The 24,383-nt window shown below is 40.5% G+C and overlaps 3 protein-coding genes across 5 annotated transcripts in view; 2 read left to right on the top strand and 1 right to left on the bottom strand.

Moving 5' to 3' along the window:
- Positions 1–139: 139 nt before the first annotated feature.
- lsm14ab (LSM14A mRNA processing body assembly factor b) lies at positions 140–6,062 on the top strand. The gene is made up of 10 exons (XM_077563017.1): positions 140–531; positions 919–1,082; positions 1,832–1,982; positions 2,321–2,509; positions 2,604–2,684; positions 2,891–3,085; positions 3,168–3,324; positions 4,068–4,094; positions 4,172–4,415; positions 5,055–6,062. The coding sequence occupies exons 1-10, from the start codon at positions 408–410 to the stop codon at positions 5,076–5,078; spliced, it is 1,356 nt and encodes a 451-aa protein (XP_077419143.1). The 5' UTR covers positions 140–407; the 3' UTR covers positions 5,079–6,062.
- A 369-nt stretch (positions 6,063–6,431) lies between these two features.
- Positions 6,432–8,171, top strand: ss18l2 (ss18, like 2). The gene is made up of 4 exons (XM_077563881.1): positions 6,432–6,718; positions 6,861–6,937; positions 7,052–7,148; positions 7,223–8,171. The coding sequence occupies exons 1-4, from the start codon at positions 6,650–6,652 to the stop codon at positions 7,277–7,279; spliced, it is 300 nt and encodes a 99-aa protein (XP_077420007.1). The 5' UTR covers positions 6,432–6,649; the 3' UTR covers positions 7,280–8,171.
- Positions 8,172–8,237: 66 nt separating this feature from the next.
- Positions 8,238–24,383, bottom strand: part of garre1 (granule associated Rac and RHOG effector 1) — a 27,966-nt gene continuing 11,820 nt past the window's right edge. For all 3 annotated transcript variants that reach the window (XM_077563364.1, XM_077563366.1, XM_077563367.1), the window contains exons 3-14: positions 19,442–19,654; positions 17,884–18,024; positions 17,675–17,770; positions 17,430–17,591; positions 17,198–17,356; positions 15,671–15,768; positions 14,855–14,980; positions 12,853–13,838; positions 12,599–12,764; positions 12,376–12,513; positions 11,988–12,063; positions 8,238–10,991 (exon numbers count right to left, since the gene is read on the bottom strand). In XM_077563364.1, coding sequence (XP_077419490.1) covers positions 10,641–10,991; positions 11,988–12,063; positions 12,376–12,513; positions 12,599–12,764; positions 12,853–13,838; positions 14,855–14,980; positions 15,671–15,768; positions 17,198–17,356; positions 17,430–17,591; positions 17,675–17,770; positions 17,884–18,024; positions 19,442–19,654 — 2,712 coding nt within the window. In that variant the 3' untranslated portion in view covers positions 8,238–10,640. The remainder of the gene's footprint in view (positions 10,992–11,987; positions 12,064–12,375; positions 12,514–12,598; positions 12,765–12,852; positions 13,839–14,854; positions 14,981–15,670; positions 15,769–17,197; positions 17,357–17,429; positions 17,592–17,674; positions 17,771–17,883; positions 18,025–19,441; positions 19,655–24,383) is intronic.

Below are 24,383 nucleotides of genomic sequence, written 5' to 3'. Positions count from 1 at the left end.
CGTGGAAACTCGCGATAAAACAAAAATGGAAACAGCTTGATTCTTGCCTGCTTATTTCTTCCAATCGCCTCTTCGTAATAGTCTTGAAATAAAAACAAAATTATTATTATTGTGTGCAAATTAATTATGTCGTAAAGAAAACAGAGAGGAAGCGGTGGGTGTAACTTCGGAAGACGCGCCAGCCTGTCTTCCCACAATCCTTTGCGGTGGTTGAAAATAATCACCACGGCCATGTCGTGTCGTAGAAATCGATTTGGGCACGGACGAGAGAAACTCACTTCCTAACTTACTTTCTCCGCCTTAATCGTCTTGAAATTGCAGTCTAGAGCTTTGTCATTTTGACGCCTCTATTGAGAGAGAAGCATTTAAAAACCAAACGGGTGCGTTAGAGATTAAAAGCGGCGAAAATGAGCGGAGGAGGAACGCCGTATATCGGTAGCAAAATAAGCCTCATCTCCAAGGCCGAGATTCGCTATGAAGGAATTTTATACACCATAGACACTGAAAACTCCACCGTAGCTCTCGCCAAAGGTAAGCCCGGTCATCAAGCTGATGCGTTTTATTTCTAAAAGTCACCTAAACAACCGATTTTGGCGACTTTCGTGAGCAATGATGACAGCGATTTTCTCGTAGTTTAGCCAGCTAGCTCACTAGCTAACGTGTGCCCTTTGTTTACGTTGTGTTGGCGCTAGCTTGTGTTAGCTATGTCAAAAATGAGTTAGTTAAACTTTCCAGACACATAAAAGTAGCATCTGAGATCTCATGAACAATTTTGGACATACTTCTGCTTGAAATAATGTAGGTCATATATATAAATACTGGATAACCTTAAAGCTTTTCCTGCTTTATAATGTCATTTATATGACAATCTCATACCAAATTGATTATCCGAATGACAATGCTCATTTCTCCAAACAGTTCGCTCATTTGGAACTGAGGACAGGCCCACCGAAAGGCCCATACCGCCTCGGGATGAGGTCTTTGAGTACATCATCTTCAGGGGAAGCGACATTAAGGACTTGACCGTATGCGAGCCTCCTAAAGCTACCAGCAGCCTGCCTCAAGACCCAGCCATCGTTCAGGTGAATCATCTTGACAGCATCCATCCGTACATTCATTGGGGGAAACGCAGGTGGTGCCAATAAACTTGACTGATGACTTGATGATAAACTTGATGACTGCAGACAAACTTTGTTACACTTTAGCGCAGGGGTGGGCAAACTCGATCCTCGAGGGCCGGAGTCCTGTGGTTTTTCACGTTTTCCTTCTCCAACACAGCTGATATATGATCAGCTCATTAGCAAGCTCTGCATAAGCCTGATAACGATCCTGTTGATTGGAATCGGCTTGTGTTGGAAGTGGCAAACCTCCAAAACCTGCAGGACTCCGTCCCTCGAGGACCGAGTTTGTAAAATAATGGTAGCTAATTAACATTAAACTTTGCGGTTGACCCATGTTTGTGACTTCTGGCTTAAAACATGCTTTTTTTGGTACGCTTTATGTGATATTCTGAAAACCTAAATTTTAGGTTTTGATTATCTGTAATTGGCCATAATCATCAAAATTGCAAAAAATTAAAAATAAATAAAAGTTTGAAATATTTCACTGTGTAATGAATCAGCGTATGAAATGACTGACAAAAAAAATCTAATTTTTTTAAAAAGATGTTCCTATATATTGCACACATTTATGGCCTAATTCATGGTTGTCAAACATACGGCCCATGGGCTGGATCAGGTCCTGTCCTAAGCTCCAAAAGAACAAACGGGGGAAAAAACTAAATTGAATAAATAACTTGTGAATTAATTAGAGTTTGTATTTATGCTTGCAGTCCTCCCTTGGTTCGAGCAGCAGCAGTGCGGGCCCGCCGCCGTCGTTCCAGTCTGCCGCAGCATACGCTCCCTTCAGCAGGGCCCCCGTGCAAAGCTATGGACAGTTTGGTGGCGCACCCATGGGCGCGCCGCAGTTTGGTGCACCCAGAGGTAAGAAGACGTAAATGCCCTTGAAATTGGCATTACTGTAGTACACGTGTGAAAGTAAAATCAGTATTAACAATTCAAAACAATACACGCATACATTAGAAGAAAATGGTGTCCATGCCGCTCAAAATGCCCGCTTGTATAGTAGTTGTAGTCTTTTAGTTCCAAAATGGGCTCTTATCAGATTAATAGTTGACGAGAGCTGTCTAACAGATTTGTCTGCGTGGCGGCCATGTTGGCAGGAGCAGCGTCCCCATGACTTTACTATTATGTTAATGATAAACACAAAAAAAACGCATTTGCCTGATCCCTCTAAAAACGCCATCTTGTTGTTTGCAAAGGACGCACCAGCCCTCAGCTGGACCCCCTTGCAAAGAGCTCCGCCCTGGATCAGGCCACGCAGGCCCCTGCCTCAGCCATCCAGGCGCCGCCGGTCGGACAAAGGAGTCAGACGGCAGCCCCGGCGCCTCGACCCGTTGGGGCTTCTGTCGGCAACCAGAAGCCCCCGGACCTCCTGGAGCAGAGAAAGGGTGAGAACTGAACTCTCTCGACTACACTTGACTTTCTGAGTTCTTATTGGTTACCGCGAGGGCTTGAAAGTCAATTTTGTCCATGTTGGTTTAGCTCCTGAAATGCCGAAAGTGACTCAAGGGGATCGTGAGCATAGTGCCGTTGAAAACCGGGACCCCAACCGACGTCAAGGAGGTTTGTGTCTTATATGCACAATAACACCAAATCTTTTTTGATGACGACTTTATGCTGTATCCCGTCTTGTAGTCACAAGTTCATAATCAAGATCAGACGATATAAAAAAATGAATTGTGATCTTTTTTGCCGTGTTTCCCAGCCCTCATTTCCACTCTGTTGAAAGACATGCTAACAACACGCGCTCTGTACATTTGTATCGACAGGTCAGTGCTACCTGTCTGCAGGCAGCCAACCGGTGCGTCGCGGGCGGGGGCGGGGCAGCCGCAGCCGGGGCAAAGTGAACGTGCGCCGGGATGGAATGATGAAGTTCGAGGAGGACTTTGACTTTGAGACGGCCAACGCTCAGTTCCACAAGGACGACATCGACAAGGAGCTGCAGAACAAGCTCAAGCTCAAAGGTGACGCACACGTTAAACCAAACACACGCTTAGTTATCATTAGTGCTTTAACAGTTGTTTTTTTTAAATTATTATTCTGTAGATGACAAGGTGGAAAAGACGCCAAATGGCGAAGAAGCCGATGCCGAACATCCGAGTGCGGAGCCGGCGGTCGAGGAAGAAGCGGCGGCGGCGATACCTCCCTGTTACTACGACAAGACCAAGTCCTTCTTCGACAACCTGTCCTGCAACGATTCCAAGTATTTACAACATTGTTTGACTAAAATAGAACCTCTAAAGTCCAGCACAATTAATTAGCACAAAGATTTAAACGACGCTGCTCCACCTACAATTTTCTTGGCGCCGTCCGGGGGAAGTGACGACTACTATTCATTGACGCGGGGAGGGGCAACAAGGTGGGCCGCCAGGCTAATGAAGCACTGGGGGAAACCCTGCAAAAATTTGCGTGGGAATGATGAAAAAATGAATGCTAAGATTTGAATGCATGTGCTAATGAAGTCAATTGAAAGAAAAATATACATAATACAATATATTTTGTTGAAATTTGAACGGCGCAAATCGGAAGTATTATGTTGGAGTTGTTACACGGCAAAAAAGTGCGGAGAATAAAGCTGAAGCATTCCCACAATGAGGAAATTGTGTAATATTACAAAACTGAATTTGTAATAGTAGGGAAAAAATTATGATGAGTAGTGAGTTTGGTAAGTGATACGCCCAATTTTTTATTTTTTATTTTACAATTTATTCATAATATCAAGAAAGTGTTATAAGTCTCACTATAATCATGATGTGGTTGTAATTTTTTTAAATAATTTATTTTTAATGTTTTAATATTATCTGACATGTTCCATATCCAAAATATGTGACTTCAGGGGTTCTATTATATTTTTATAATAAACACCAAAAATGTGTATGCTCAAACATTTACATTTTGCTTAATACGCTCCTAAACTGTTTTTTTATTTTTTTTGTGTATTTTTAGTAAGTCGCATGATGGAGGATTCCCAAGGTACGTCGCATGTTTAGCAGCGTTTTGGTTGATACATCGTCGATACGAAATCGCTGATTGTCTGTTTTGCGTGGCAGAGAGCGGAGGTCGACTTGGGCGGAAGAGCGGCGGATGAACGCCGAGACGTTCGGCATCCCGCTGAGGCACCATCGCGGCCGAGGCGGGTACCGCGGCGGCAGAGGCTACATGGCGCCCCGCGGGGGGCGGGGCCGGCCAGCCAGCCGAGGCTCCTTCGGCCAGCCTCGAGGGGCGCCGCCCGGCTTCCGAGGCGGCTTCAGGGGCGGACGAGGAGGCCGCGAGTTCTCTGACTTTGAATATGCGGTAAATTTCTACAAACTGTTTTATTTGATCTTATTAACTCATACACTGCCATTGACGGCTATAGACGTCAAAAAAATTATTTGAACTATTTCTATTAGTTTAAAAAAAACTCCACTTTTGTTAACAAGAGTATGAAAACCTAGTGAAAAAATTGTACATTTAGAACAGATATAAAATTTGTGATTAATCGTGAGTTAACTAGTAAAGTCATGTGATTAATTTAGAAAAATGTTAATCGCCTGATGCTACTAATTATTAATAATCTTTTCTTCTTTAAAAAAAAGAAGTAATTGTAATTATTTATTTAATTTATTTATTATTATTATATGTAATATTTTTTTTTTTTTTTAAGTTTATTAAAAATGAGGGGCATCAGGCAATTAAATTTTTTTTATCATAATTAATCGCATGACTTCACTAGTTAACTCACGATTAATCACAAACTGTTCTAAATGTACAATTTTTTCCCGCTAGGTTTTCAAACTCTTGTTAACAAAAATGAGAAAACATTTTAAACTAATAGAAATAGTTTAAATGATTTTTTTGACGTCTATAGCCGTCAATCGCAGTTAATGTGTGAAGAGTGTTTTTTTTTCCAACAATCATGTTGTTTGATTTGGTTGTCATTGTCTGTTTCAGAAGGACAACAAGGTGGCGGCGTAGTCCCACCCACTTGGAGGACGACCAATCGTAGCTCTTTTCAAACCTTGTTCTTGGGTCCCGACATTTGCCAGAAAGGAAGGAATACGCAGCAGCGTGTCACCTCCATTTTCTTTTTCTTCTCCCTTGATCTCAATTAATTACAAGTGGTGTAAATAAGCGGAGTTGGTCAGCTCGCTGACTGTGCTTAGATAGCTTTATTTTTTTCTTCTTTCGTTTCATTTTGTTTTACTTCAATTTTGAACGGGACATTGTGTGGCGACAGCCTGAAGGAAACCAAATTTGAGCGCATCCGGCATGATGAAACGTGTGTAGAGAAGTCCACTATTAACAATTTTTTCTTCTTCCGAGAGCGCTTTCAGTAGTTAGCCAGCAGCCAAAAAGTTTGCATTCTTCTCCCCGGTCAGCCACTTACACTCACGATGGCATCCCCAATATCTTTCTGTGAAGCTTTTTGTTTAGTTTTCTCTCAAACAAAAAGGGACAGCAACTGGATATGTGACATGAATGATTAGTATATTTTCATTATTTTGGCTCCACTTTGTATTTAGGGAGTGCCTTCAATGTGGGGTGGGTGGATGGGCGGGGATTTTTCTACAGCTCTCCCTTTAATGTTGATGCTTTCTGGCAGTTGTATTGATTTAAAAAGAAAAAAAAGCACTAGGAGGTAAACTTGTTGCAAATGGTAAAATAATAAATACACGAAAAATGATAAATAAATGGCAAATAAACCGTTATGTAAATGTATAGGTTAATGTTGCACACGTGAGCCCGACACTGCATGATGACCGATTTGAAACCAGCCCGAGACGGATGGGAGAATTATATATGGAGAACCATCTGCAACTGTTTAGTTTTCGTAAGTTTGTTACTTCTTCCAAGCTTCTGGAACATTTTGAAAACCAAGGAATTGTTGTTTTCCTCCTTGAGAGTATCAGTAAAAATTGAGTTTTTACATTAAAGAAAATAAAGAATTCAAAAGAGCATCATATCCATGTCCCTTGTTTTATTTATTTGAGGTTAAAGTACTGTTTTGTTCCAAGTTAACGTTGATAATCTAGCAATTATTTTTATTTTTTTTTGCATTTTACAATAATAAAACTAATATATTATGGCAAAAGAATTAAATCAATTTCTCTGTAATAAACATGGATATAAAGAGGTCTGTTCATGATCTCTACAGAATATTTTAAATATAAAATACATTTCGTTTTTGAACCATTTGTTATACGTCTCCAGGAAATGACGTCACCCACTCGTACCATAGCCGCTGTACGTCAGATGGCGCTGTGAACGCTTTTAAATTGAAGTTTGCTACTCGCCAAAGGAACGAAGAATATGAAGTAAAGAGAAGCAAATTTAAATATAAAATACATTTCGTTTTTTAACCATTTTATTTATACGATCGTCTCCAGGAAATGACGTCACCCCCCTCGTACCATCGCCGCTGTACGCCAGATGGCGCTGTGAACTCTTCTAAATTGAAGTTTGCTACTCGCCATAGAAGGAACGAAGAAGAATAGGAAGTAAAGAGAAGCAAAGAAGCAGCAACATTTCTTCAATGAAAGCGTAAAATGTCGATCGTTTTTGTGCCTCAGAAACTACGCGGCAATGCCAAAATCAACCACGAAACTATACAGAGGGTAAATAGCAACATTAAAAAGGCTGAATTAACGCAACATGTCCACCCCCCCCCTTTCGTATTATGCTAAAGTTAGCTGCGTCATAGCTAGCTTCACTTTTGTCACCATTCTCTTTATGTAGCCGTTTGTTTTCTTTCCCCAGCTACTGGACGAAAACGACCAGTTAATACGATGCATTGTCGAGTACATGCAGAAGGGACGAGCCGTGGAGTGTGTCAAGTAAGTCAAAACACTGGGAACAGTTATTTGAACAAAGTCGGGATATTACAATTTTTGTAAGACTACAGGGAAAAAATGTAACATTAAGTCAATTTAGATGGTTTGAGTCCACAGGTATCAGCAATTCCTGCACCGTAACATTGTGTACCTGGCAACTCTGGCTGACGTCAGCCCACCCGACAACTCACCTTCATCCTCGTCAGGGACAACTGTAAGGAAAGCTTTCAAGCAGCACTTTGGTCTCTTTATCGGCTTTTCTTCCCTTCTTTTGCTCATCTGTTGCAGTGCGACCAAAGATCAGCCTCCACGCAGCCGAGCGCCAACACCAATGAAGGAAGTTGAGACAGACCATACCTCATTATTTATGCCATGCCGTTCTGCCTCTTTGGATTTATTTTCGCACATTATATGAAGCGTTTGGGTCACACTGAAAAGATCATTTACTTGAAACGGTATTTCACAAGAATGCTCGTGAGGGAAATTGTTGCAAGTTTTCTTTTGTTTTTTTGTTTGAGAAGGCCAATATAAAAGTCATAATGGAATGAAAAAATTGCTTTTTTGACTTTTCATTTTTAACAAGGTTTTGTCACTTACAGCGTGGACGTTGTTTTACCAGAATAAAATAGTAATTTGAGACAATCATTAGTTTTGGGAGATAAAACATTGAAGGTTTCACACTATTTTGTCATGATACATTGAAGGTTCACACTATTTTGTCATGATACAGAAGGATTTCTTTTGTATATATATAAGATTAACATTACAAATATAGCATTATCCTAAATGATAATTTGACATTTTGACAGTGAATAAAATGTTATTCACTGGTACATATTTTAGAATAAAATAACTCAAATAAAATTAAGTTTCATGAATTAGATTACAATATGTATGAGAATAATATCAAATATTCCAGATTTAATTATTTGCGCATTAAAATTGTGATGGTATTTTTGTTTAACAGGAAAATAAGGCTATTCTGGTAACAAAAAATATATAGCTCGAGACAAGATTTTTTTTTTTTTGTTCTTTTGCAATATTACTGCATTTTGTTCTTGTAAAAAAAAATATATATACTACTACATCCCAACAATCAGTTTTTCTTCTCAATGTGGCCCTTAATGTATTATATTATATTGCACTTATTTATTTTTCTTCTTTTTCCCAATTTCTTATGTTGTTCATGGAAATACTACCTTAGTAAATACAAATAAATGCAAAACATTTATGCTAACATTTCTTCTCTTTGGTGTCATTTTGTATTATGAACACTCACAAACAAAACAGACAACAGAACCAATCAACTTGCTAGTTGTTTTTATTCATTTTTTCCTCTTTTTTTTTTTTTTTTTTTTTGCATTGCTGGTAGATTTCTAGTCGCCAGCGGAAAAGAACACGAAGCAACGTAAGCCAAGCAGCCCCGCCCCCCTTCAGATGTTACCATTTTGCCATCATTTTGGATTCCCCTTGACGCCATAATAGTTAAAACCGTTTGGCGTGGCAGGGAAAGAATAGTAATAAGCTAACAGTTACAAGTCTGTCTTCAGAAAAGTAAAGAAAAGAAAGAAGGCTTTAAGGGAGCGAACAGACCCCCCCAAAAAAAGCAGAACCTCTATGTTGATTGTGCAAAGCACATTTAACTATAAAAAGATAGATATATTTATATGTATATACAGCAAAACTGTAAACATTTTGAAGTGTGTTAGTTTTTTTCTGGTGTCATAAATACAGGCAACATTGGCATCTGCAAACATCACAAAAAAAGATAACATTCGGGGCTTTTGCCGTAAAAACCAAATAAAACAACTTTTTTTTTTTAGCATATTTGGTAAAGATGGACGACTTGTGTGTGCTTCTTTTTTCACATAAATCGGGAAAGTGGAAAATAACCATGAACTACATTTATTAATACTGCTGAGAAAACAACGCGGCGCCGCGGCGTCCAATTTTGCGGGGGGGGGGGGGGGGGGGGGCTAAGCGAATGCACCGCCGTTCCGTCTCCTGCTTTGGTTGGGAACAAGTGCTATCATCAGCAAAATGGCACATATTTAACATCACATCATTTCCGTGTGTGTCTCGGATGAGAAAAATAAATCATAAACAAAAAACACAACCCAAAAAAAAAAAAAGTAGTGTATTTGCGTGTTAACTGTGCTGAGCCAGCTCAAAGCCTCTTTAAAAATGTAAGGAAAAATGAAAATGTATGTTTATCATGTACATGCTAGCTGTACATTTGGCAGTTACAGCTCGCTAGGTTGTTGTTGTTTTGTTTTTCAAGCGGTCTCCAGCTCTTGCCTTGAAGGGAGGCTCTCCGAAAGGGCAGAGAAATGACCGCTTTGTAATAAGAATATTAATAATAGTAGTGAGTAACTTTAATAGTAGTTGGGACTGAGGAGAGAAAATGTCAAAATAGGTCTCTGTGATAGACGTAGGAGTATCAGGGCCGCGCGGAAATATAAGGAAAACTGTTAAGGTATGAGCAAAAATGTGAGGCGCTAAATTAGTTCGTAATGTTACGAGAACAAAAGTCGTAAAGTAACACGTAAAAAAAAGGGGGGAATATGAAAAAAAATTGGAACGTTACAACAATAAAAGTCGTACAGTGGCCAGTCATGAGAAAAATGTTAAGTTAGTTACTAACAATTTTTTTTTACCAGAATCAAGAAGTATAGTAATTAGCAAAAATGTTAACGTGACATGAGGGGAAAAGTTGTCATTGTTACGATTGATGACTTTCCTGCCACATTCACAGTTCAAACTTTCTCTTATTTTTTTCTCAAATGGACATACTTTTATCATTAAGTAACAGTATTAACTAGTCTACATTTTACGAGAATGAAGTTGGATGAATAAAAACATAATTAGGAGAATGAAGCCTGGACTTTGTGAAAAATGTCTTCAATTTTGACATATGGTAAAATTAATTTTTCCTCTCACAGTTCTGACTTTTTCCCCCCCAAATGTTTGGAATTTATTTAACTATATTATTATATTTAGATATACTATGACTATGATCATCTCCCCTTCCCCCAACCTTTATTTCCTTAATATGACAAGTTCCGACTTCATGAAACCAATACGATACTCATAATAAGGTGAAATTTAATGGTTAAGTAAGTTGCATTTTTTTTAGCAAAGACACAATTTGGTAAGAATGAGGTTGGAGGACATTTGTGAGAATTTTTTTTTTTTTAAACTTTTGTAATATTATGAAGCAAAGTTTACAAGAAAAGCAAGTTTAAATGTCAAATTTTTCACTATTTTTTAATATAAATATTTGATATTGTATTTATAGAGAGAAAAAATGATATTCCCCCATTTTCAACTTTCTTTCCACATGAGTATGTTTCATAATCAAAGTAAATTTATTTTCTATTTAAGAAAAATATTCTCTACAATTTTGACTTTATTCTTGTAACATTATAACCCCCCCACTCCAAGTTCCCACTTGATATTTTTTCCTCATAAAGCTTTGGCTTAATTTTTTGTGTGAAATTCTGACTTTTTGCTCAAGTTCAATTTCATTCTCTTAAAAGTTGGACTTCACTGTTGTGTTTCAGCCTTAATCGTTGTGGTCGGATGCATTTTTCCTGTCCGCGTGGCCCTGATAGCGTGCGTGTGGAAGTACGTAGAAAAGGTGGGAGTAGATAGAGCCAGTGTGTTTACTGTTAGCATGTAGCATGTAGCATGCGTACCTGCCGGCTCAGTACTGGTGCAGGAAGGACGACCTGTGCTCGTGTTTCAAGGGGAACGACTTGAAGGCCTTCATGCCTTTCATCTGCTGCTGCTGCTGCTGCTGCTGTTGTTGGGCGAAAGGAAACGGCGTGGAGATGGCGGCAGCGGTCGAAGGCGAGCAGTCCCCGCCACCGGCCGCCGACCACACGGGGGACTGCAGCATCTGCAGGGAGTCGCTCCATTGCGACGACGTGGGCGGCGCAAGATTCATCTGGTGGTACAAGGAAGAGCTGGGATTGGTCACGCCGCCGCCGCCGCCGCCGCCGTGGGCCGAGTGCTGCCACGGCGCTTTGGGAGGCCACGTTTTCGTTTTGCTGTCCTGAGGAAGACGCCAACAAAAAGATGTCTGAAGAGGTCGACTACTAAAAGGGTTAGTTAGCATTTCAGTGTTTACAAAGATTACAAGGTTTGTTCTAACAGGGACAAAAAGACTGGAATAAAGTGGGAAAATTATGCGGAAAAAGTATTACAGGGGAAAAGTTGCAATAATACAAGGGGGGAAAGAGTTGATTCTGTCACGACTTAATATCATATTATTATTACAAAAATGTTTAAAGATTAATATATATATATATATATATATACATATACTATGCCATAATTTCAAGCGAACAAACCTCAATAACTTGAAATAAAAAAACTAATTGCAAAGAAATTCTAATATCTAATATTGTCAGAACAAAAGTTGCAATATATGAAAGTGGCTGTAATATTCCATCGTATTGTACAAGTTGTGACATTTTGAGAATAAAGTAACATTATGAGAAGAAAAAAGTTTTAAAAATGTAATGCCACAAATAAACAATGTGATGTGGAAAGAAAAAAGTGGTAAGGAGAAAAATAAATTCTAACATTACAACAGTATTGAAAATCCCTTTAAAAAAAAATACAGTTGTAATATTACAACAAAGTCATGCTCCAAGTAAAACAGAAAAATAACACTATTACACATTTTTATATTGCAAGGATTAATGTATAATAATAATAATACATTTTACTATTAACATATTTTTATTTTACAACAATAATTCTGTATTTTTTTTACCATAAATTTTCTATATTAAAAGAAAAAAGTTATAATACCACCAAAATAAACTTAATCCATTTGTATTATATATTATGTATAGAGTATTATGAGAAGACGGAAAGAAAAACAGTCATTATATTACATTAAGCTGTGTTTTGTTTTTGTTTTTTTAAGAACCAAAAAATTATTTCCCCCAAGAAAAAGATAAAACGTTTTCCCCAGTAAAAAGTACTGAAAATGAATTGCATGCTCTCTGCCGCCCCCTTGTGGCGCATGCGTGCTTGTTACCTGGCTGTCGTCAACCATGTGATGGAGGGGCGGTGAGGGCAGTTTGCAAGCTTCCGGCTCTCCGCAGCTGTGTTTCCTGCACACACACACACACACACACAAATTTTATGATGACTGCGCATTCCATGTATGACAAGTACTACTAGGAATTGCGTATCTTTGTCGTTCATGAGTAAACCCAATAAAAAAAATTAACTGTTATTTTGGTTTGTGGCGGCCATTTTAGGGTCATCTGTGGGTATTCTTCAAAGATTAATTCCTTCTTGAGATGTTGTCATTTTGATGCTAACAAACTTAAACCACATATTGTATATTACATATCATGATTTTAAAATCAGTTGCTCCGTTTTTGTTTTCTTTGTTGTTTTTTTTTAAATGCTAAATTTACCTCCTTTGCTTGACCGCCGCCACAAGGTCAGGTCCAGAGAACATGGAGAAGAGGCTGTCTCCATTGGCGGAAGACGTCTCGTCGCTGGAACTGGCAGAGTCTCCCTGATTGGCCGACCAGCTGCTGTTAACCGCCTCGCTGATAACACAAACAAACCATACTCTTCGATCCTTCAACATCTGCATTTTCGTTTATCGGCACCAGTGCAGGTGGTGCAACCTACCCCTCGCTGTAGTACTCGGGGTGCGTCCACGTCCTGTGCTGCTCGTCGGGCATTGGCCAGTTGCTCCGAGGGTTGCTGGGGCGACGCGGGTGCTGCACCTGACGCTTCTGCTGCATGGCCTGGCTTACACCGGCCACGTAGCGTGCAAACTCCGGGTCGGAGCCCACTGTCGGGGAGAAAAAGGAGAGGATTGGCTTTCTGACCGCCTCAGCTTTTAAAAGCATTTAACATACATATCAGCTTTGTGGTTGTACCTGCAGGGTCAAAGGGCAGCGCGTCACCCAGGACCCCGAAGACGCCGTCACTCTGCTCCCTGTTGGGCCACGTGTTGTTGCGGGGCCCCTGAGGCTTCTGGCCCAGCACCTCGGACATGACACTGTCCATGTACGTGCTCACCAGGCCCAGGCTGTACAGGTCCGAGCTCAGGTCCGGCAGCCCCGGGGAGCCGCCCCACTGGCCGATGGGACCCAGGGGCGACAAGCCTCCAGGCGGAGGCTGCTGGCTGGATGAGCCCAGCCACTTGCTGGACGGCCTCTGCTGCGGGGGAGGAAGCTGAGCGGGCGGCGGTGGCGGCTGCTGTCCGATGGGCTGCAGGAGGTGCTGGTAGTACTGCAAGGCCTGTGAGGGGGGCTGCTGGGGTGCAGGCGGGGGCGCTTGTTGTTGTGACGGCGCCGGAGGCTGGGACAAGGTCTGCGCGCCGTGGGAAATAACCGGGGAGGTCGGTGAAGGTCCGGCAGGGGGTTTGAGCTCGGTGGGGTTGGCGGACGCCACAGAGTTTCTCCTCTTGACGAGCGGGGAAGCCTGCTGGGATTTGCCCATGTTGAATCCTGAGAGAAAGTCGATGACGTCCTGCATCTCCTGGTCGGTCGGGAGGTTCATGCCTTGCTCGTCACACGCCAAACCGTTCGCCAGCGGGTTCAGGGGGCCCGCTTCGGAGCCGGCGGACAAAACCCCCATCTGCAACAAGCTGTGCAGGCGACTCTCGCTGTGGCCCAAGCTCTTGGCTTTGTCATCGGAGCCCGTCGGCATGCTGCGGGACGGCGTGCTGGGGATGGAGTAGCTGCCGCCGCTGTTGGCGCTGGACGACGCCTTCTTGGTGAACTTGGACGTCAGCTTGGAGATGGTTTTGGGGAGGCCGCTCGAGGTTTTGGAGTTGCTGCCCGGTGGCAAATCAACATGGCCGCCAAAGTCTGGGCTCTCCCGCTGGAGCTGGATCTGGATAGTTGGCAAGGATTGCTCTCTATGGCCAGGACAGAGACAAGTACAGTCATGAAGAAAATATTGATCACGATTAATTTGGTAATAATTGAAATCACGATTAGGACAAGCATTTGTTTTTTGGGACAAAACAAGGAAATGTTTAAACTAGGGGTGTCAGGCGATTACATATTTAGTCATAATTAATCGCATGACTTCAATAGTTAACTCACGATTAATCGCAAATTTTATATCTGTTCTAAATGCACAATAAAATGTACTATAATTTTTCTATAATCTTTCATACTCTTGCTAACATAAAAGTGGAAAAAAATGTTAAATAGAAATACGGCTGCATATTTTTTTGTCATTGATAGTCATTTCATAATAATTTATAAAACTGAGTTAAAATTAAACAGATGTACTTTACTGTAAAAATGAGTGTGATATTGATTTGTGTCAAGGTCATTTTTCTGCCACTAGATGGCATAATTGCATTTGTAAGACGATGGCAGCTTAGTACATATTTCTTTTCATATTAAGCGGTATCCACATGAAGTAACTTGTGAAATTCTGCCTATTTTTTAAATTGTAAAATACAACTTGACCCCAGTCTCCACACATATACACATTATTACAAATTTTATTTACTGCAAAATGCTCACGTGGACGATTTCCAAGTAAGGGACGGTCATTAATAGCACATAAAAAAATAGTAGCATTAAAGGAACTTTAAATTAACTCAACATTAACGCACTAATATTTATACCCCCTAGTTAAAAAATATTAAGACATACATTTCTTTGAAACACTATAATTATGCAAATTCCTTTTGAACCAAACAAGATTTATTAGTTAAAACAAAAATGGTGTATAAACAACTCAAAATTATTATCGATAATCTTTTATTTTTGTTCACAATTATGCCGATTTTGTAATTGTGGAGTGTAATAATTGAATTTCAATTAATTGCACAGCCCTAGCAAAAGAAAAATTCAAAAATAAATGAATAGCGACACGTTTTTATTCATGACCACAAGCTTCAAGAATATGACTCACTTCCTCTCATTCCATCTATTAATGTCGAACACGGCTGTGTAGAGCACATCCACCAGGCCGAGCGTCTTCTCCGGATCAAGGCTCCGCTGGAGCAAGGACATGGTTGCCGGGTCCTCCTTCAAACACCTGCAAACAAACAAGCACGCACGCACATTTTTCAAGGCAATGTTACCTCTTTGAAATGCAACTGGTTGTGCTCGTGCAAATCCCCTCGAGTCCAGCAAGATGAGATTTTCGATCTTTTGTGTGCAAGATAATGGCCTGCGAGGTCAACAAGTACAAAGCTTCGGCGCAAAGCTATGTGAGCCCGACAACTCCTGTGGAGCGAATCCGCACGTGAGCCATATCTTTTTTTTTTTTAATATAGTTTCTTGGGAGCCGAAACGTCTAAAGATCATTAAAATCATAGTGATAAACTATAGCGGATTGTCACTCGGGTGAATGACCTGAAGTTAACTCACAAACTCGCAAATCCTGCTTGGCAGTGCAGGCCACCTGCGGCACCAGATGAAGAGCTGATATTCAAAATGAAGATAGAAAAGGCTTCAAGGCTACTGGAGGGGGGGGAGCTCAGACTGGTTTTGTATGTGTGTGTGTTTTTGCTGCCTCCAATCATTACAGCTGTCCAAGCCTGGAAACCAAATACGCCGCTCCCTCTAGTTCAAATAGTGCTCCCTATAAATCACAAGTAGATGGAAGTGTGCGTCTCATTGAATGTCACATCCTGCTTTTTTTTTTATTATTATTATTTACAAAACACGAAAATCAAACATCAAGCCTTTTGTTGACATTTGTCCATCTTTAGTGTGGCCTCACCACGTGGAAGGAACCTGGACCACCAGCCGGGATCCTTCTAAGGTGATGTGAGGCGCATACGACTCCTTGTTCTCGATCTGAGCCGTGTCGACCACCACCTGAGAGGAAACACACACACACACTACTGTTATAATGTCTGATATACAATGTTTAAATAACGCAATGATTTCTTTTATTTTGGAATAAGTAGGTCAAGTGTTGTGAAAACTTTCCGGATGCACTGCAAGTATTCCAAGTGTGTTCCGTTCCAATAAATCCAATACAACGCGATGTTCTTCATCTATTTTCTGTCTTTCATAACCCCACCAAGAAAGACGAAGGAGGGAGTTTGTGGGGGAGCCCCTTCAGGCGCCCCATGACAACAAACAAGTTCTTTGAAAGGCCTTGGCTCCTCGAGAACCTTGCAGCTGGGCCAAAAGGAGGGAGGGCACATGCGATGTGTGTGTCTATTTCCTGCACTGCAGGAAGTCACTCCATTGTTGTTAGGGAATTAAAAACCTCACACATGGGAAAAAAAAAAAAAAAAGAGGAAGTAGCAGCACTGAGTAAGACAACGTGACACGAAAGGTTCTTTTTGGGGAGGTACGATTGCAGTCTGACAGTGACGAGTCGTCACGTGTTTTGAAAGATTTGTGGGTTGATAAAAAGAGAAGGGCCCATCCGTCGTCATCAGTCAGATTGCTTTACAGCGAGCTGGCATGGGAAACAGTCCAGACCACACTGAGGAAATAAACACTGCATAAGCGTAAACAGGCTGGTGTTACTCTGCAAAGATTACACCCTCTCTGGGAAGGGAGGGGGGAGGGGCTTGCAGGAGGGGCCCTCCCAGGCGAGTCCATCCTTCATCCAGATGTAGCGGGAATGTTTCTTCCCCTTTTCTGTCTCACGGTGCTCGGATGCCTTAAAGCAACCTGGGTGACCTCGGCATATTCAAAATACAGAACTCGGGATACAAACGGAAAATGGATTTCATCCATTGTAAGGTAAAACTGCTGCTACAATAAAACCGTTAAAGTAAAAGTCAAATCAAAATTTTCTTTATAATATGCTGTATGCGCCCCCACTAATCTGAACGTGGGATTCTGATTAATATTGTGTTTGTGGAATATGAATTAAGCAAAAAAATCCACCTGTTTTTATCCATCTCAGACGGCAGCCATTTTGTAAATTGTCGACTGAAATGACATCACAGTTTTTCAGGGTTCAGGTATCGAACAATCATGCCTGAGCTTGTAAGCAGTGATTGGTCCTTACCTGAGACCTGAGTTAACTGTGAAGTCATCATAAGTTGACAGCAAGTGACAAAATGGCCACCCCCTGAGATGTATAAAAAACAGATGGAATTTCTATTCCTCAAACGTATTATTAATCAGACTACCGTGTTTAGACTAGTGAGGCATCTCATTGTAAAGAACATTTTTGGGTAAGCACATATTAGCTTTCACTAACAGGCCCCGCCCACTTGCAATCCCAACACGGACAAGTCTAATGATGAACCGTGATACAGCGGGGGAAGACTGTACTCACCAGACCAGCCTGAGCAAACAGCAGCTGCACGGCCGTTTTGCAAGCTCCCCTCCAGCTGGATGGACACACTTGGTTGAGCACTTCGGTGACAGGGGAGTCGTCCCTGGGGGTCACCCCGTTTTGGCCCAGCGCCTCCTTAATGAGCTGCAGCATGGTTTGCTGAGAAGACACACACATATTTATCTTCATCTAAAAGACGACTTTCCGCGTGACGGTATGAAAGCGGCCATACCATCTTCAATTTTAGGTTCTCCGCCGCCGACTCGTTGAAGGATACGCCCTTGAGGAAATGAGAGCCGATCTGCACAGGGATGGTGGGCAACTCGCACTGGATGGGCTGAGAGGTGGTTTGCATCCGGCCAGCCTGTTGGGCCTCTGCCTCACCGCAACAGCCCTTAAAAAAAAAAAAAAAAAAAAAGTCAGGCATTTAAAAAAATTGCCCATCATTCAAAATTCTGTTTGCGAGATATGGCCCACCTGCAAGGCCGCTTCCACGCATTTAGGGTTGAGATGGAAGCCGGCCTTCAGTGCGTACTCACTGTGGCCCAGGCTCTCCAGCGCTGCCTTGTACGCCTGCGGACGGAGAGACACTAAAGTCAGTGCAATGGATGGATAACAGGTGGACATCAGCCGCAACCTATTTTAATGTTAACTTAAGCCAATCAAGAGGGCGTCCAAATATTTACCTGTAAAGCGCTGTCAATCTTCATGTTGAGCTCCTTCAGCTGATGCTCTGGGATGTTGGTGTTGTGCGAGCAGAAGAGCTGCTGGACCTGGAGGCCTGCCAGGCAGCCATCACGACCCCTCTCCCGCAGCCTCGACATGGCCTGAGGGTGCAGCAACATTCTTAAGACATTTTTCCCGCAGCAGTCCAAAGTATAACAACAGATCTGTTTTCATCAGGTGATCTTGCAATGTCTATATTGCATTCTTTTTTTTATAGATATTCCCAGAATCTACAACTTAGGAATCCAACTTATTTAGATGGTGTAACATGAGTGTGGGAGTCCTGGCCATCCTAAACAAACCCAGAAGATATTCTACACAGATCGATCGCAGCAACCCCCCCAGACACTCTGCAAACCAGAGCACAGCAACGCTCTCTGCTTCATTGTATGCAAACAAGGCAGAAAATGGACCGGAGGGACTGATTAGCTGGAGGACAGTTGAGCTCCGATTACAATAGGGCCTCTCTCTCCCTTGTATGGTCACAGTCAGGAATTCTGATCGACACAAAGGGTTCTCAAACTTTTCACAGGAAATTAATTTTTAAGGACACCCATATAGTCCTAACAATTCAATAGCATTTTTTGTTATTCAAGCAAAGACGGCATTATTTAAAAAAAAAAAAAAACGCATGATCTATAGAAAAAAAAAAAATGCCTTTTAACTCATTCACTGCCATTGATGGCCATGGATGTCAAAAAATCATTTAAACAATTTCTAGCAGTTTAAATGTTTCCACTTTTGTTAACAAGAGTATGAAAACCTAGGAAAAAAATGTATTGTACATTTTAAACAGATGTAAAATGTGTGATTAATCGTTAGTTAACTATTGAAGTCATGCGATTAATTACAATAAAAAAAATTAACCGCCTGACGCGATTAAAAAAAAATCTTATTAAAAATTTGAGGCGTGATTACAACTTTTTATCGTAATTAATTGCATGACTTCACTAGTTAACCCACGATTAATCACAAATTTTATATCTGTTCTAAATGTACAATAAAAATGTTCTAGGTTTTCATACCCTTGTTAACAAAAGTGGGGAACTTTTTTCTAATTAATAGAAATAGATCAAATGATTTTTTACGTCTATAACCGTCAGTTATATGGCAGTGAATGAGTTAAAAATTAAAAAACACATTAAAGACGCCATTATTTAAATAAAAAAAAAACACTTGATTTTTTTTAAAACAAAAAAAGGAAATATGCCTCTTTTTTTTTTGTTTTAATAAAATAAAAAGTAATATTGTAGGGTTGGGAGATTGATGTGATATGTCACAATCATATCAGTGCTTTTAAGTGGCCCAAAGCTAAACTCAGGTTATTGGCATGTAAATCCTCATATGTAGAATGCATGCTTTTTTCTTTTTCTTTTTTTTAATAAATAGGACCATTTAATGTGTAAGAAATTATTTTTGTCAGAACCCCAAGCTTTTGCTCACTAGGTGGTCCGGCAGTTAGAGAACAACTGGTCCATACCAGTTGTTCTTAATACAACCTTCATCATCATGTCATACCTCAGCTGCAACTTTCCACGAGCGGGAAGCTTCCTCAAGCTCTGTGAGCGGCCCCAGCTCGGCGCTTTGTGCCCGAACGCTGGCTGTGCGCTCTTGGGCCTGCGCCAGAGCCTCAGCCAGACAGGTCTGGGCCACGGGTTGGACCTTCTGCAGGGTCTGTGACAGGAACTGGAAGTGGACCTGCATCACCGTCAAGAAGCACCGACCCAGGACCTGGAAGGGATGACAAGAATATTCGTTTAGCAGCCCGCTTGAGTTTTACATTAGAACGTTAAAAATTGTTATCTTTGAGAGGCAAATTCAAGGATGTTTTTCAAACAGATTATGTAAAAATCCCAGCGTGACCGCTAAGTGGACTTAATGAATTTAGAGTGGGCCAGACTACCAAACTACAAGTGTGAACACAGTTTAAATAGGAGGTTGTTTGTACTTGGCGACAAGACAGTCACCACTTGGAAGTTTATTTTGACGTCCTACTCACAAAACACAAGGAACAAGACACCCTCCATTTTACCGCCATTTCTTTTTCTGGTCCTTGCTGGAAATAACTCACCGTAGTCAAGACATGGGCATGTTTACTCCTCAACAGCCTGTCGTCATTGGATTGTGTAGGTTTACCTTTTAACTGACACTAGGTTATTATTATTCCACATTATTTATATCACGGAACCGTTAAATATGCATGGATTTGCGTGGAGGTTAACAGTAGGAATCGGGACAAAAAGGTTCATTGTAGACCCGGTATGGTCAAGCTTGTAAAACATGTTTGTTGAGTCAGCGCTATATAAATAAAAGCTTTATCACATGTTCGCGTCAGATTTAGACTCCCAAATCAAATGTTGAGGCAGAAAAACTTGAATGGCACTTTTCTATACTTGACCAAATTTATGACATTTATTTAGCTGGCCAAAACATCTTTTAGGGAGTTTATGGTAGGCTTATTTTAAACTGGGCTATTTTCTTCCATGGTCACTCATGAGCAGTGGTGGGCAAAGTATGACCTGTGTGCCAAACTTGGCCCGCAGCATTCTTTATTTGGTTGAAAAAAGACCCTAGAAAATTGACATTAATTTATGTAATTTTATGGGAAAATAATAAAATGAGGATAATGCCTTCAAATTACTCCATTTGCAGCCATCAGGAATTATCTTTCTCTTTTAATGGACGTACCAACGTGGTGTATTTTGACCATATTTAATTGTCTTGTATTTCTTTTTGTGTTTTTAATTGGTGTTGTTTGAGCAGACGCGGATGTGAATAAGTCAGGTGTTACCAACATAGTGTTGATTAGCCTGCGGGCCTGTTCTAAATAAAAATAGCTCGCCGGTAAAGACATTTTTATTTCCGAGGAATGTTTAAGTTTGAGAATGGAAACACTTGCTGATATTTATATAAAAGTGTTGCCTCTTGATATTTCTGTTTCCTAATAATTGTGAGAAATTCCCAACCCTAACCCTAAGGGAATTTGAGGACATTTGTTATTGTTATCAACTGGAAGCCCTTCACATTAATTAGTACTCAAGAAGTAGCTTCAGTTTCAAAATGATGGACGGCCTGGATAAGGAATATGATCCTATCTGTGTGTTACATTGCACTCTCATTGGCAGATATCCGATTAGTATCGCATTTGAAAGGCCCAATTCAAAACATATCCAATTCCTTGCTTTTTTGTTGTTGTTTCTATTTACGCTGCCATGACACATCTCAATTGTAACCCACAACAATTGGGGAATTGTGATACTTGAAAAATGCAGAAGTCTCAACATCTAGTGATGATGTCATAAAACCCATAAGAACTCAGTGGGAATAAAGCATGCAATGCAGACAGAGAACAGATGAGCGCACAAGACACATGGCCTGCCAATGAAATTTGGACTCATTCCATACAACCAGAACAAGCATATGTCATCATTTGAACAACAGCTTGACAGGATGACAAGCAAATGTTACAAAGTCATGCACAGCAACAAAGTGGGGAGAAAAAAAAAAGAAGATATGGCCGCAGTTCCAGATAATGGAGAACACATGTGATTGGCTGTGCGAGATCCCACAGTCAAGGAAAATATGAAGAAGAAGAAATGATAATGGGCCCCTTTAGCCCAAATAAGGTGAATCATGAAGCCATCAACATGTATCCTTCTATTTGTCTGAGAACACCTGCAGTATTGCTGCTGTGGAGGGCCGTGATGCATGAAAATCTAGAGTTGCTTAAGGGGGTGAGACTTTGAAATGGTAACCAGATGGCTACTTTGAACGCAGTGCCAAAGACGAAAATCTGGTGGGTTAGTTATTTCCTAACAATAGTAATTTAAAGAACTTCCTTTTCACTACTTGAAATAAGGACTTTTATAAACTAATTTTGGTTTTAATGAGACTTAAAAAGTTGCCTTTTTAATGGCGTATGGAAATGTCTCATGTGGAGTTGTACAAGAGAAACAAGTGCACCGCCGCCAAAATGAAATTGGTCAAAAGTTCTCGTTTTCACGCATATTTTTTGTTTTATATTTTGAGACTTAATCGCCAGTTAAGAATGTTAATGAATAAAATGTCAATGAATAAAATCCACTAGACTGAACTAGGTGTCTGTTAATTCCATTTATTATTCAATGTGATTGATGACACTTGGCAACCGTGTGAGTGACTGTCACAATTACTAAGTGCATTCTTTTGTAATGGAGGTCGCCGTGCCATGAGCTTTGATCGACGTCATCTAAACGCACATCCGCAAACGGGCTGTGTCAAAAATATTCGTGCACTTAAAGTTCTGTACATGTGACATTTTATGGACCTTTTAAATGCTGCATTAATTGTGAAAGGGACAGATGGTTGAGCAGCTTGAACTGAAATCATAATGCATACCAATTAAATAAAACAATTAGTTACTAATTAACTTGGTTTATGGACACTATTGTTCACACAGACTTTAAATAGTTGAGTCCATTTGAAGTATATTGCTAATCAAAACAGCAGTATCAAAAGCATGTTAACAGTCTCTGTGTTGAGTCTTCATGTTGCAAACCGGTTCCACGAGCAGTGTCAAAGATGATCTGACGTTATGTGGACTATAGTGACTAACTAAATAGTCCATTCACATAGATGCCTTTGTTCACATGTGTATTAAATTGTTAATTGAATGCCATTGTTAACTCTGTAGCTAACAGTAGCACGAAATTATCACCACACGTTCACAGTGTAAAACTCAATCCACAGAGGTCTGTGTTGCCACTTGACATAAATTGTAATATACCAGACTTGTTAATAGTTTTAAATGAATAAATCCTTTATAGAAAATATGTAGTGACTCTAATGGTGCTTATTTAGCTGCAAATACATGCTAAGATTTGGGTGGGAAAAGTGCCTTGCTTGCTGATCTGAAATTTTGGCGGGTAAAGGAAAGAAAGTGAGATGAGTGCAGTCAGAGAAGAAAAAAAATGGAGTAAAGCCTCAGTTACATACCACAACTCCCTCAACTCACTATTGTATTTGCCCCTTTTTCCTTTTTGAAGAGTTCATAGAACAAACTGCTGCCAGACTGCATTCTTCTCCTCTCAGACAGGCAGGGGGAAAAATCCTCTTCAGACACAAATACCTTTTGTAATGAGACTTCCTGTATTAGCAGCTATTAGATTGGCATTTTGTTTTCCTCAGAGACCATGTTCTGCACCAAAAGTCTTCCTAGGGCTACCTCCCATGTAAAACCTCATGTTTTTATGCATGTGTGATTTATTATCAAACACGACACTGGTCATGTGCCTTAAACAACTAAAACATCCTAATGAGGTCAGCGTGTGGTAAAAGACGTATCAAAGGTTTTTTTTTTTCCTGCTTCAACAAACTCAGCCCTATACATGCGGCCAGACGGTCAAGGCGTGCGGTCAAAACGTTCAGACTCGCGCTTCCTCTAAAATTCATGCGCGCATATTTTGGAGACCACAGATAGTCATGTTTTCACCGGCAGCGGTGCGCAAGTGTTTCCTGTTTTGGGCAAAGCCACATCCACAGTAGAGGTGCAGCACTCTCCGACAGCAACCTGACCGCAGTTCCCACAGACCAGAATTGTCGGGGGGGGGTTAGACTTTAAATGTTGCCCAATTGTGGATGTCAATCAGATCTGTCATAATTCATAGTCGTTCACATCTCACAAGGCTTTGATCCATAGATGAATGTCCGAAAGACGTTACCGTGAATTACGCTCGTCTTGTCTGCAGTGCACATCAACACAGCCACTGCGGCTTACCTGGTAAGGTTAATTCGATGCATAGTGAGGTCAGTGGCAATTGCTTTAACTGCTTCTTTTAAACTGTGTTTAGCACTGTTAGTTAGTAGTTTTATTTCAATTAGCTTCTAAATTTACATTTTAGGAATTCATCAGCTTTGTGTAGAAAAAGAATGTTGATGTTGGGGCAGTGAGTAAAGATACAGATTGCTACATTAGCTTTTCAAGCTAAATGCGCCATGTAGCTAAAGCTCGTCCATACCGCCAATTTTGGCTCTCAACACAAAGCACAAATAAAATAAAACACACACTACGACGGCGTATTAGGGCCACGTGTATAATTATATATAATATAATATATAAAAAAATACCAAAACGTATGAATCTGTTTTTTTTCCTCGCAAATTTGCCACTTTATAAAGTGGCAAATTTGCAAGAAAATATATTTCTCTGAATATTGCCCCGACCCTGTTAAAAAAAAATATATATATATATATATATATATATATATATATATATATATATATATATATATATATATATATATATATATATATATATATATACACACATATACACGTTACCTTAATACGCCGTCGTACACACATACAAAATATGACCGAAAAACGGCCCATAACACGGAAGATTGTAAGTTGGTACCCTAGTAAATCAAGGTACTACTGTACTTTGGTCCTCTCAATAAGCAGGGACTCAAGCTCACCAAAT

This window comes from Vanacampus margaritifer, chromosome 4 (genome assembly GCF_051991255.1).
Source record: "Vanacampus margaritifer isolate UIUO_Vmar chromosome 4, RoL_Vmar_1.0, whole genome shotgun sequence".
Classification (NCBI taxonomy): Eukaryota; Metazoa; Chordata; class Actinopteri; order Syngnathiformes; family Syngnathidae; genus Vanacampus; species Vanacampus margaritifer.
This window is presented reverse-complemented; position numbering and strand designations above follow the sequence as displayed.